At 51.2% G+C, this 12,618-nt stretch overlaps 1 protein-coding gene across 3 annotated transcripts in view; it reads left to right on the forward strand.

Moving 5' to 3' along the window:
* Nucleotides 1-1,897: 1,897 nt before the first annotated feature.
* The window catches only part of atn1 (atrophin 1), a 16,040-nt gene continuing 5,319 nt past the window's right edge, over nucleotides 1,898-12,618 (forward strand). For all 3 annotated transcript variants that reach the window (XM_076280123.1, XM_076280124.1, XM_076280122.1), the window contains exons 1-7: nucleotides 1,898-2,481; nucleotides 4,425-4,544; nucleotides 4,827-4,928; nucleotides 5,291-5,410; nucleotides 5,516-8,454; nucleotides 10,923-11,127; nucleotides 11,531-12,618. The exon at nucleotides 11,531-12,618 is cut by the window's right edge. In XM_076280123.1, coding sequence (XP_076136238.1) covers nucleotides 4,518-4,544; nucleotides 4,827-4,928; nucleotides 5,291-5,410; nucleotides 5,516-8,454; nucleotides 10,923-11,127; nucleotides 11,531-12,618 — 4,481 coding nt within the window. In that variant the 5' untranslated portion in view covers nucleotides 1,898-2,481; nucleotides 4,425-4,517. The remainder of the gene's footprint in view (nucleotides 2,482-4,424; nucleotides 4,545-4,826; nucleotides 4,929-5,290; nucleotides 5,411-5,515; nucleotides 8,455-10,922; nucleotides 11,128-11,530) is intronic.

Below are 12,618 nucleotides of genomic sequence, written 5' to 3' on the forward strand. Positions count from 1 at the left end.
AGCAAGAGTGCTTTTCAAAGATCACCACATAAATAGAAATCCTGTGATGTCCCACTGTGTATGCAGTGCCCTCTGTTCAATTTGTGTCGTCCTTCCTCGTCTATTGGCGTATATCTAAATAATGATCTACTTTGTGTCTGAAAACCTGTTCCAGTCATCAAACTAGTGCTTTCATTTGCAATGTTTCTTTTCTTCACTGTCCTTTTTTTCTCTGTGTCTCTCTCTCTCTCTCTCCTGGTGTGTCTCTTTTTTCCGCTGAGTTTCTTTCTCTCCCCCTCTTCCTCTCTCCATCTCGCTTACAAAGTGTCTCTTTCTCAGATAACAGCTGACTCTGGAAACAGTCCAGGTCTGTTCTGGTGTGGAAATAGGCACCAGATCAGCTGGTCCAGTGTTAGTGGCTGTTTGGGTGTCTTTGTTGCCCTCTAGGTTTCTGTGAACTTTCCCCTCTCTCGCTCTCCTCAGACATCAACCAACATTTCCTTTTAGCATCTCATCTCTCCTGCACTAAATCCAGTGATGTGTGTACATATTGTATTGCAAAAAGTCTGGTCAATGAAATGCATCCCCTTTTGTGTGTGTGTGTATATGTTTAACTTACTTATTCCTCTTTAAAATTGTTGATAGATATAAAATATGGAATAAATGTCTTTGGGGAGTGTTTTGAAATTGAAAAACACAGAAGCCTTTTCTGTACAGCTGAGCTTTATTGGATAAAAGTACAATACCCTGACACAATATAACCTAATATTAGACACCAGGATAAGCTGGTATGTAGACTATATTAATAACCCCTCAGATCTAATTATAGGAAGAAACATTAATTTAGGCTATATGTAATGGAATCCAATCAAGGAATTTATCTGCCTGAAGCCATTATACATTTATGACAGATATGGTCTTTTATGAGTTCCTTGAATATTTAAGAAGGTAAATCTACCTTCTTGGTAAATGACAAGACAGTAACACTTAAGTCAAACATATGGAATTAATCGAGACTCGGGTAGCCTAGGTGCAGGTTATTCAGCCTCCATCGCAGTTTATTGTTAAGAGCAGACGGCCATTTTCAAGTAAGGGAGTCTTCTCTTCCTCTCTCGCCGGGAGTCAGGGGGCGTGGTGCTCATTCATTACCTTATTAATTAATTCCAGTAATTTCAGTGTGGTGTGATTGCTTACCCATTTTTATTGTAAAAACGTGTATGCAACAGCAGATTTGCTGAATATGTTTACTTGGATATAGCCTGAATTCTTCTGGCACGACTGAAGTATGCAGCTATTTTGTGACAATGTTGTTAGCGCATATGACAACCTGCGTTACAATGTTACAAAGTCGATCATTTCAATGTTGCAATTCGTTGCTATATTTTAAGGCATCGGCAGATGGAGTACTAGCTGTCTGACTGGGGAGCAGACTTGGTTAACGCAGGCGCACTCATGCAGCCCTTCGCCTGGTTGCTATGGCTACAGCACAATAGGAGACGGGACAGGAGACTGTTTGAAAAAAACTGCAGGAGAGAAAGAGGGAGGTGGTTTATGCGAACCGGTTGACTGGACACCTCAGGTTTAACTGTATCATTGAAAAAGGAAAGGGGACTGACTGCAACTCGCCTTGATGCTCTCCACTACAAATCTGCCTTTTTGAAGGCTGCTTTTTTAATGCAAGTAGAGAGGGAAAGTTGTGGAAGTGGAATGCGAAATGAATGCACAAAGAAACTTTAGAATGTCGCCTGCATAGAAGGCCTATCACGTTTAGGCTTGCGGTAGGTTACAAAACAGAACTGTCCCTTATGGGAGCCTGCAAAAATATAGTTTCCTTTAAACGACATGTGTTACACATCATAGGAAACTGGAACAATAGTCTATGTGGTGAGGTGGGCTAGGTGATCGCCACAGTGGAGCCTTCGTGGATATCGTTCGTAGGCTAGTCTACATAAGCACAGTTTTCAGGACATGATTGACAATAGGAGTTAGGCTATCTGAGTAAGGTCCTCCCCTCTTTCTCCACCATATTTTGTGAGTTTAGGCCCTCTCTGCGCCTCTTCCTTCTCCTTCCCTCCCTCTCTCCCCCTTTTCCTTAAGAATATGGAAATCACGCCCCCTTCTCTCTCTCTTTCTCTGCGACTCGCTGTGGATCCCTCACTCGCCCCTCCGTCAAAACCGTACGCGTACCGACGGCAAAAAAAGTGCAAGCCGTCTTGACAGAGGAGAGGGGGAGAGAAAGGAAAAAAATAGGGTTGAAGGGGGTGGGGAAGAGGCAAACGTACGCATCAATTTGTACAGTCTTCAGCAGCAACCCTCTCCACGCACTGACTTAGGAGGGGAGCGGAGAAAAGGAACATTTCGGCATTATTGCAATGTGAACCTACCCGTACCTTACAGTGTATGCACTCAATCCAGTCCGTGTATGACAACGTACAGTACAACCGAGGGACTGAAAGAAAAAGAGGAGTGGGAGAAAGGGACACGCTTCGCTGGATACCATAGGTAAGGAGAGGGGCAAAATGGATGCTTAGCCTATATTTCTAACGTTGGCCACGTTTGTATCCTTTCTTCTTCTGCTATCCTTTGTGCGAGAATGATCATATGTTGTGCTGAAATAATGCCCCAGTTAATAGGTTTTACCACGCACAAGACACGCATTCCTTACAGCGACGCGATCCAGTGACTCTGCACACAGAATGCCATTCGCCATTCTCTTCCCAAAATTTTCCTCCAAGATGTGGAAAAACAGTGAGAGGGAACACATAGGAATGCATGCGATCCGTCCTGCCTGGTCACCGTTGTATGTACTGTTGCACACGTCTAGCTTACTCGACCATCGGAGAACTGCTGAGAGAGAGAGAGGGGGTTGAGAGAGACGTGGCTAGCTCGATAGTACAGTAGGCTACAGCACAATCCAATCGCCCCTGCATGTGTATCAATAACAACAAGCAGGAGAAAGGAGAAAGAAGCGTTGCGGTGCTGGGCTGCTGTCGGTGATGTAACTGCATATTTGTTAGAGGGCCACAAACTGCGATACAGCGCGCATTTTTTTCTTTATTTTTTCTTTAGCAATTTATATTTTTCAGTGTCCCCCCCCTCTCTCTCTCTCTATCTCTATCTCTCTGTGTTTGGTTGGGGGGGGGAGGTGTGCATACACATACGTGTGTGTGTGTCTGTCTGTCTGTCTTGTTAAGCACAGAGAGTGTGTTAAGACTTCCTTGCTGCTGATCTGCTTGGCTATTGGTATGTATAGATGGAACCTGGCCAAGAACCAGCAAATGAAATTGTTGAATAATGGACAGGTACCTGCAAGAGAGAAAGGAGGGGAGTATTTATTTATTGTCTGACATATTCCCTTGTCTGCTCTGTAATTGGTCCGCAAGTATTTACCTCATAAATACTGGGGAAGATGGGGCTCCAGATACAATGTGTGGATCTGCCTAATAAATGTTTGAAAGAAATAAAATATGTTGTGCTTGATGTATAACACCTTTAGTCATTGTGGGGAGCGAAGAGGCTGTGTTGTCCAATGGACCGCACTCAGTTATAAATAGATCACTCTATATGCAAAATTCATGACTTCTTGTTGTGTGTTTTATGTGTTCACTGGATTGGGTGTAAATATACTTCAGACAGCCGAAAAAGCTGCGCTGAATGAGTTGTTTCGTTTTGTCCTGTGTGTGAGAGTGCCATATATAGGCCTATCCTCATTTAGAATGGATGAAGAGGGCTTGTTAATGTGCTGTAGTGTAACTGGAGTGAATGGCCTAGCCTCTTAAGCACGCTGTGTAGTTGGACAAATGCTCACTGTCTTTATGAATGAGAGTAGAGGATGCACTCGAGATACGTGTGTGTGAGTGCACCCGTGTCTGTGCGCCTCTGTGTGTGTGTGTGTGTGTGTGTGTGTGTGTGTGTTTATGTTTCTGTATGTGTTTGTGTCTGTGTGTGTGTGTGTGTGTGTGTGTGTGCATGGCATGTACAGTGTGCCATTGAGTCTTGGCCATTAAATCTAGTTTAGCCATGTGGTCTTGTAGACTTGCCCTTTCTAAGAGGCTCCTCAGGAGACTGTGTTTGCTGTGGGTGAGTGCTGCATGCACTCCGTATTGAGCTGCAGTGCATTATTTTTGCAGCGGCCCAACAACTGCCTAAGCCCGGTATACCTTCCAGACCAGTTTGCCTGTGTGTGTGTGTGTGTGTGTGTGTGTGTGTGTGTGTGTGTGTTGCTTTGGGTAGGGGCTTGTTGGTCTGTTCTGTGCAAACTAAGGTGTCTGTTTTAAGGGATCAGATTTAACTAACAGCTTTGATTTTACATAGTAAACTCTGATAGTAGTAAAAGCTGATGTCCATTTTGATCATGGTGTTGGATGGATAGTGATGGACACGTGTGTGTGTGTGTGTGTGTGTGTGTGTGTGTGTGTGTGTGTGTGTGTGTGTGTGTATTTCAGGTCTCTTAGGCCCCTTCCAAACACAGGGGTCGGCTCTGATCTTGTTTTTGAAAATGGCCGCAGGGAAGAAATGGACCACGTAGGGTGGCGACAATGAAAACCCGAACTCACAAAGAATCGGTGAGAACCCTCCCTCAGATCCTCCTCCACCGTGTGTGTGTGTGTGTGTGTGTGTGTGTGTGTACGTGTGTACATGTTTGGGTCACAGTTGGCTCTGGCATTGAGTTTAACCACAACAGCTGAAGTAGATGTGTTGATGTGTAGTCTTTACACATATGAATTCATCAGCCTTGTACTGACGGGAATAGTTTGTCACAACCTCGTTTTTCCTGATTTCCCCCCCCCCCCCCTCATCGCCAATCTGACGGTGCCCCTCTCTGCCACCTTGGGTCCTGGGCGCAGATGCCCATGCGCAGTGGGCGCAGGAGGGGGGGCAGTGAGGAGAGGAGGGGTAGACGCCCTCACCCCAGCCCCTCTCGAGCCGAGCGCAATGACAGGCAGACGGTAAGTCGCGCTGTTTCTCTGTTTCTCTGTTTCTCTGTTTCTCTGTTTCTCTGTTTCTCTATGGCTTAGGAGGGGGAAGTGGGGAGGTGAAGATCTTATAACTGTGCCTGTGTGTGTGTGTGTGTTGTCACCTGTGTGTGAGCTTGTTTGAATGTGTGTGAGTGAGTTTGGTTGGATCACGTGATTGCTGCACAACATCGCCTGCCTGCTCTTAACACAGATTGATGTTCAAAGGATGTGTTGTGTCTGGCTGTGTCTGTGTGTGTGTCAGTGAGTCTGTGATTCATTCTGGGCCTTTGTGGCTTCTGCCTGCAGAATAAGGCTGCCTACTGGGAACTGATTAGAGCTGTTTTGCCTTTTAGCAACGCACGTCTGGCGAAGAACTGCCAGTCAACCGCTTCAATTGTAGATCCCAAGGTCACGATTCGTCCGAGAGTGAGGGGGAGGAGCTTGTTCCACCCCCAAAGAGACAGAAAGTACAGGTGATAGAAACGGAAAAAGAAGTTTTGAGATCACAATTTTTAAAAATATTTTTCTGTCACTTTTTCATTGTGTAAGCGTATTATATTTTGGTTTTCTGCATCTAGGACTCTGTTTCTTCTAATCCCCCAACTTCAACCCATTCCACCGACACCTCAACTTCAGCCCCGCCTCCGTCCTCAGCACCCAACCAATCACGAGAAAGTGACAACGAGGACGGCCAGTCCCAGGGCAGCAGGAGCTCGGTTGGCGGAAGCTTGGCCAATAGCAGCAGCAGCCTGAGTAGCGGTCGGGACATTGACCAGGACAATCGCTCCTCCTCCCCGAGCCTGTCTGCCTCACCTCTTGCCAGCCTGGACTCAGAGTCCGACTCGCCCGACTCCCCGAAGCATGGCGGCGACCGGGAACGCCATGACAAAACCAAGGACAGTGCCGTGGCCAAATCGGGCGCAGAGGAGCGGAGGAGTGCCACCCGGGCTGCAGCCGAGGAGGCCGCGGAGCGCAGGGACGTCGACAGCGCGATGGAGGATGTGGCTCCCCTGAAGCCGTCGGCCTCACTGGCCCCCTCCCTCCGAGGGTCTGTGGAGCTCCTGAGCGAGGGCAATAGCAGCAGTGGAGGCGGCAGGAAGTCCTACTTTTCCCTGGACTCCAAGCTGGTGACCAAGATGGACTACACTGGGCCTGGGATGGCCGAGGGTGTGCACGCTAGCAATCGGATCAACTCCAAAGCGAACGCTCAGGGCGTGAACAAGGTGGTGGTGGGAGGGGTCGAGTTCTCCCACGGCACCCCCAACGCCACCCATCCTCCACCCCTGCCCCCTCCACCTGCTCTCAAGCCCCTGGAGGTGGGGCAAAACCTGCCTGGGGACTCCAAGGGAGACAAACTGGACAAGGGTGACAAGTCGGCACCTCCATCCCTTCTGCCCCAGACCAGCCCGTTGCCCCAGCAACCACAGCAGTCGCAGCCTGTCCCTCCCCACTCTCACCATTACACCCCCACCAGTTGGCCAGGAAACGCCACCTCCAGTTGCCCCGGAAACTGGGGCTACGCTCGTTACCCCGGCAACCATCACCCGCACCCCCCAGTGCAGCAGCAGCAGCTACCCTCCGTCTACAACCCCCCCTCCTCCCGCCATTCCTCACACCCGCCATACCTGCCCCACCCCCACCGGGAATACCTGCCCAGGTATGCAGGTGGCGCAGCGGAGCGGGGGCAGGGGCAGGGGCAGGTGGAGAGAGAGAGGGGGGTTCGTGAGTTTGGGGGAAGGGGGGAGATGGGTCGGGAGTTCCCCATCGGCATCAACATCAGCAGTGGAAACAGCAGCAGTGGCAGCAACAGCAGCATAAACAGTAACAGCAACATGAGCACCTGTGGAGTTGGGGGGGCCGGTGGCGGTAACGGTGGCGGTAACGGTGGTGGTGGTGGTGGTGGTGGTAGCGGTGGTGGTAACCAGGCCAGGGACTTTGGGAGCCTGGCAGGGGGCCAGAGCCGCGAGTTCAGCGGGCTGGGCCCTCAGGGAGGGGCGCGCGACGGCCCCCCAGGAGCAGGCGGGGGCAGGGAGTTTGGGTCAGGTTTCAGAGACAGGGAGAGAGAGAGGGAGAGAGAGAGGGAGAGGGAGAGGGACACAGGGAGGGAGTTTCCTGCTCCCAACCAGCACCAGGGCCAAGCCAGGGACTTCGGCCCTGCGGGGGCAGGTGTGCATGCCAGGGACAAGGAGGGCAGGTGGGGGGAGTTTGTGGGGCAGCTGCGAGAATCAGGGGGCAACGGTAACCCTGGTAATAATAGTAACATAGCAGCGGGGAGCGTCAACGCCCCAGCAGGCGGGCTGGCCGGACTGAACCGAGACCCGCCGAGCTCACCTCAGAACAGCAACCCGAACCACCCGAACCACCCTGCCCATGCGTCTGTGCCCCCACACACACAGGGTCCAAACCACCCAGGCAGAGACTACCCACCTGCAATGGACGCTCCCCACCAGCACCCACAGCAGCAGGCACAGCAAGGGCAGCCCTCTCAGGCCCCTTCCTCTGGAGCAGACCCACACCCACCCCACTATCTGAGAGAGTACCCTGCCCCGGGGTCAAAGGAGTACCCCCCTGGTGCCCCCCCCACCAGCGCCGCTCACCAGGGTGGAGCCAGAGAGTACCCCAGCCCCCCAGGCATGGCCCAGAACATGGGGCGTGAGTATGCTGGAGGAGGGCCAATGCCCCACCCGCCCCATCCACACTACCAAGGTCAGCCCGGCCTGCCCCCCCAGACTCGGGACCGAGAGAGGGAGAGAGAGGGTGGTGCCCCCCCACCTGGACATTATCACCACAACCGAGCTGGACCCCACCCTCCCGCACTCTCCCCTTCCACTGGAACTTATGGACATCCACCTGTTCCTTACCCTCCCCCGCCTCCCCCTCCCCCCACCTCCCACTCTCAGCCCCCACCCCCATCCGGCCACTCAGCCAATCATGCTCGAGCAGGACCGTACTCAACGACCAATCAAACGCCCCCGACCCCACTCTCCCCTCTACCTAGCCCCTCAACCAATCAGATGTCTGGGATCCCCCCCTACCCATCAGCCCCTGCTTCGACAGCCAACATCCCACTTCCTGCCACAGGCGTGGCAACTTCCTGCTCCTCTGGATGCAGGCCCTCTCCCTATCATAGCACTTTAAATAGTCACGGCCCTTACAGTAGCGCTTACCATGGCAACAGTCACAACGTCAATGCCATGGTAACAAACAACAACAATGCCACCAATGGTGGTACCCTGAACAACAATACCAACAGCACACACCTGCAGTCCCTCTCTCCCCAAAATCCCCTGAAGGTCCAGCATGGTTCACACGGCCCCCCTGGTGGTCCCCCAATGGCCAATCCCGTGGGTTCAGATGGTACGCATGATGCAGCAGTTGGTTCCTTACAGCCGCCAGTCATAAAGGAAGAACCCATGGAAGACAGAGAGGAGACTGACAGCCCGCCCCCTGTCCTAAGAAGCCCCTCCCCTGAGCCAAAGCCTGTCGACATTCCAATCCACGCCAGCCAATCAGCTCGGTAAGACAGCATGGATGTGTGTTGATACAGATTTAGTCTTTAGTTGTGTTTCAGGGCATGGGTGTGTGTTGATACAGCTTTAGTCTTTAGTTGTGTTATATACTGTGTATATATAGATGTGTGTGGATGTGGGCAAGTCCCACCACTCTTTTTACTTACATTAGTCATACAACAATAGGTCCTGAGAGGGTTGTGTGTATATATATTTAAAATATGGTGGAAACAGCTTGAATAACTTCCCCACTTTTTCCCCCATATTTTTACTTGCTTTGCATAATGGATTTGTGCCAGACTCCGCAGCTATTTCCATGGTAACAGTGAAAGTAAACAGAGTGCTCAGCTCTGAGGCTAAAACCTCAGCTATGCTTTTACCAGCAATGTCATTGGCTCTTTTTAATGCAGCAATGTCATTGGCTCTATTTAATGCAGTGACATCATTGGCTCTTTTTAATGCAGCACAGAGCTTCTGGTAACAGATCCACCATGTTAGTGTTCCTCATCTCCTCCAGTCATTCCTCCCAGACGAGTTAGTCTCCTCCTGTAACGCCTGTGGACTGGTTTGGTCTGGTCTTTGGCACCAGTTCAGGAGGCAGACCAGACGTCTGGGAACTGGAGGGTTTTCGGTTTGAGTCTGGCTCCTGCGAGACAGAGTGTCCTTCAGCTGCGCGGGGCTCTGAAACCCAAAACTGCCCCCGATGGCCTGAAATCTGGCCCTCAAGCGGCCATTTCTGCCACTTCCAGACAGACAGGAGAGATCAGGAAAAAGGAGGCTTTTTGAGGAGCTTCTGACTGATACAACACCGATACACAGTCAATACAGCTTTAGTGTCATGACCATATGATCAGTCAAGCACTACCGTAATTTCCCAACTATTAGCCGCGGCTTGTACATTGATTTTGCAAAATTTATTCAGCTATGAGGTTAATACACAGGGGCAGTTAATATGGAATTAATATGGTTTTGTTTCTTTTAACTCGCATAAAAACCCTCCTGCGGCTTATACGCAATGCGGCTAATACACACTGTAAGCAGGATACAGCAGTGGATGCTAATGAGGATGATGATGATGAGAACGATGATGATGATGAAGATGATTTCCATATTTACTTCCATTTTATTTGTTAAAAGCAGATTTTACTTGTTAAAAGATGATAGTAACAGATCAGAGCAGAATAACATTACTGTGATAATTATCGGTAGCTGTGACTAGCAAGGGAATCATGCCGAAGATGAGGGAAAAGCATGATGATGATGATGATGATGATGATGATGATGATGCCAGTGACTAGGCAGGGAAAGTATTCTCGCCGCCCCCTGTTGGTTTTGTTCCTAACGCTGAGCAGAATGATTGAAATTATCCATAGGGGTGTTTTTGAAAAAAAAAAAGATATCTCCACATCGAAGTGCAATGGCTTCCATATCATATGCTTTGGAATAATCTCGGTAACACTTTACTTGACAGTATCGACATAAGAGTAATATGACAATGTCATGAACACATGACACTGTCATCATGACACATGAACCCTAATCCTAACCTTTAACCCTAATCCTAACCCTAAACCTAACCCTAACTTGTTATGACAAAAACCGTATGACACTTAATAACATAAGCGTTATGTCATAAATGTTTATGACTTGTTTATGACACGTTCATGACAGGGACATGTCACTCTTATGTCGACACTATCAAGTAAAGTGTAACCATAATTCTCTTTTGATTCTGATCATACATCATTGGGGGCAGCCGTGGCCTACTGGTTAGCGCTTCGGACTTTTAACCGGAGGGTTGCCGGTTCGAACCCCGTCCAGTAGGCATGGCTGAAGTGCCTGTTGTTGAGCAAGACCCCTCACTGCTCCCCGAGCGCCGCTGTTGTAGCAGGCAGCTCACTGCGCCGGGATTAGTGTGTGCTTCACCTCACTGTGTGCTCACTGTGTGCTGAGTGTGTTTCACTTATTCACGGATTGGGATAAATGCAGAGACCAAATTTCCCTCACGGGATCAAAAGAGTATATATACTATACTATACTTATACTTTTTTTGGCCCCAATATAAAGTGCTTTGAGTTTTTTTGTAACAAGGTCATAAGGAAGATATACCGTTGCGTATGATGTCAACAGTAGAGCTGGCAGTAGGTCTTAAGTGTCAATGATAACCAAGCTAACCAGGCTTTAAAAAAGGCAAAATGTCATTTGAAGTTTTTGCAGTTAATAGATTATGATTGTAAATACACTGAAAAATATTTCTGGTCGATACATACTGACAGGGCTTCATAATATCCCCAGTAGGAATGAAACCACTTGGGGCAGGTTTTCACTTCCCCTTATTACTGTGAGGATTCCCATGATGTAAATAATGATGGCCATGCCGATGGTTATGGCAGATTGGAAGATGATCACAGTGATGATGATGATGATGATGATGATGATTCTATTGACGCTGTGAGATGTGCTCTCTCCCTCTTAGGTTCCACAGGGTACTAGACCGAGGCAGTGGGAACTCCTGTGCCCGCAGCGATGTTCTCTTCGTTCCACTGGACGGTTCCAAACTGTGGAAGAAACGGAACGAGGCGATTGAGCGCGCCAGAAGAGAGGTGGAGCAGCGGGCCAGAGACCTGAGAGAGAAGGAGAGGGAGAGAGAGAGAGAGAGAGACCTCGAGAGGCAACTCCAGGTGAGCTTTGAGGGATTGAAATGATTGAACTCAAGATGAAGTCTTGTGCCGTTGTTAATTGTTTGTCAATAAGAGAGCTCTGCCTTTCAGTTTGTTTATATCCCCATTGTCCCCTTTTTTCTTTTTGCTTCTCCTCTTTTTCACATCTCACTCTTTCTTCTGTTTCTCTCTGTCTATTTTATATCTCCCACTCCTTTTCTCTTCTCTCTCTTTGCTTCTATCTGTTTTCTTCACCAACCTCCTTCTCTACTCTCTCGCTCTCCATTTGTTCTGCTTCTCTCCATCGTCTCTCCCCCTGCTTCTCTCCTCTTTCTCTCTTTCTTCTGCTCCTCTCTATCTGTTTTCTCCCTCTACCTCCACTCTCTCTTCTCTTCTCTCTTTTTCTATCCCTCTCTCCTCCCAGTGTCAGCAGAAGGAGAGCGCCAGCAGCACCACTGGGGTGTTGGGGGCGGGTGGGGCTCGTCCCAACACCTCCCTCTTCTTCCCCACTTCCTCCTCCATCCTCCTTGACCCCGCCTGTTCCTCCGCCTCCGCCGTGAACGTGGCCCACGTGGCCTCCCACCACCAGCACCACGCCGCGCACCACCCGACTCATGTCCACTCCCTCCACCACTCCCACCCTCTCCACCCCTCCCTCTCTCACTCCATCCCGCACTCCCTGCTGCTGCCCGGCATGGGGGGCCCCTCGACGGTTGTGGGCCCACAGGGGGCCCTGGGGCTGAGCCTGGGGGGACCGTACCTGGGGCCCGACACGCCGGCCCTGCGCACGCTGAGCGAGTACGCCCGGCCCCACGCCATGTCGCCACTCGGGGCGGCCGCTCGGGCCCAGCCCGGCCACCACCCCCACCTGCACCCGCACGCCCACCCGCACGCCCACCCCCACGTCCACCCGTCCTTCTTCCTGCCCCAGTTCCAGAACCCGGCGCTCGGCCACCCGCACCACCTGCCCGCCGACGCGGCCACCGCGGCGGCCATCTTGGGCTTCCTGTACGGCGGCGGCCTGGAGGGGGGGCCGGGGATGGCAGCCCACGGGGCCCACGGAGGGGGGCCGGGGCACATGGGGGCGGCTGGCTTGGGCGGGATGGGGTTTCCGCACGCGATGGCCCACCGTGACCGCATGAAGCCCGGCTTCGAGTTCAAGAGCGAGGAGCGCGTCTACCCGGCGGGCGCCATCACGGAGGCAGCGCTGTCCCTGTCCCACGCGCACGCACACAGCCACAGCCACACACACCCGTTGCTCTTGGGAGCGGGCGCCGCGGCCGGGGGGTCCACGAGTGACGTGTCGCTTTACGGCACCCCACCTCCGTCCGGACCACCCTCCCAGAGCCTCCCAAACACCCCCCTCTCCACACCGGCTGTCCGTCACCCAAACCCCACCCCCCAGGCCATCACAGCCCAGCCCCCCGCCTCTATAGTCCCGCCCACTCTCCCTACCCAGCCCCCACCAGTAGCCTCCCAAGCCACACCCACCCCGACAGCCCCTGCCCAATC

This window comes from Alosa pseudoharengus, unplaced genomic scaffold, assembly GCF_046254945.1.
Source record: "Alosa pseudoharengus isolate Yale_2024_CS ecotype anadromous, Long Island Sound unplaced genomic scaffold, YU_APseudo_1.1 YU_APseudo_1.1_scf_12, whole genome shotgun sequence".
Taxonomy (NCBI): domain Eukaryota; kingdom Metazoa; phylum Chordata; class Actinopteri; order Clupeiformes; family Clupeidae; genus Alosa; species Alosa pseudoharengus.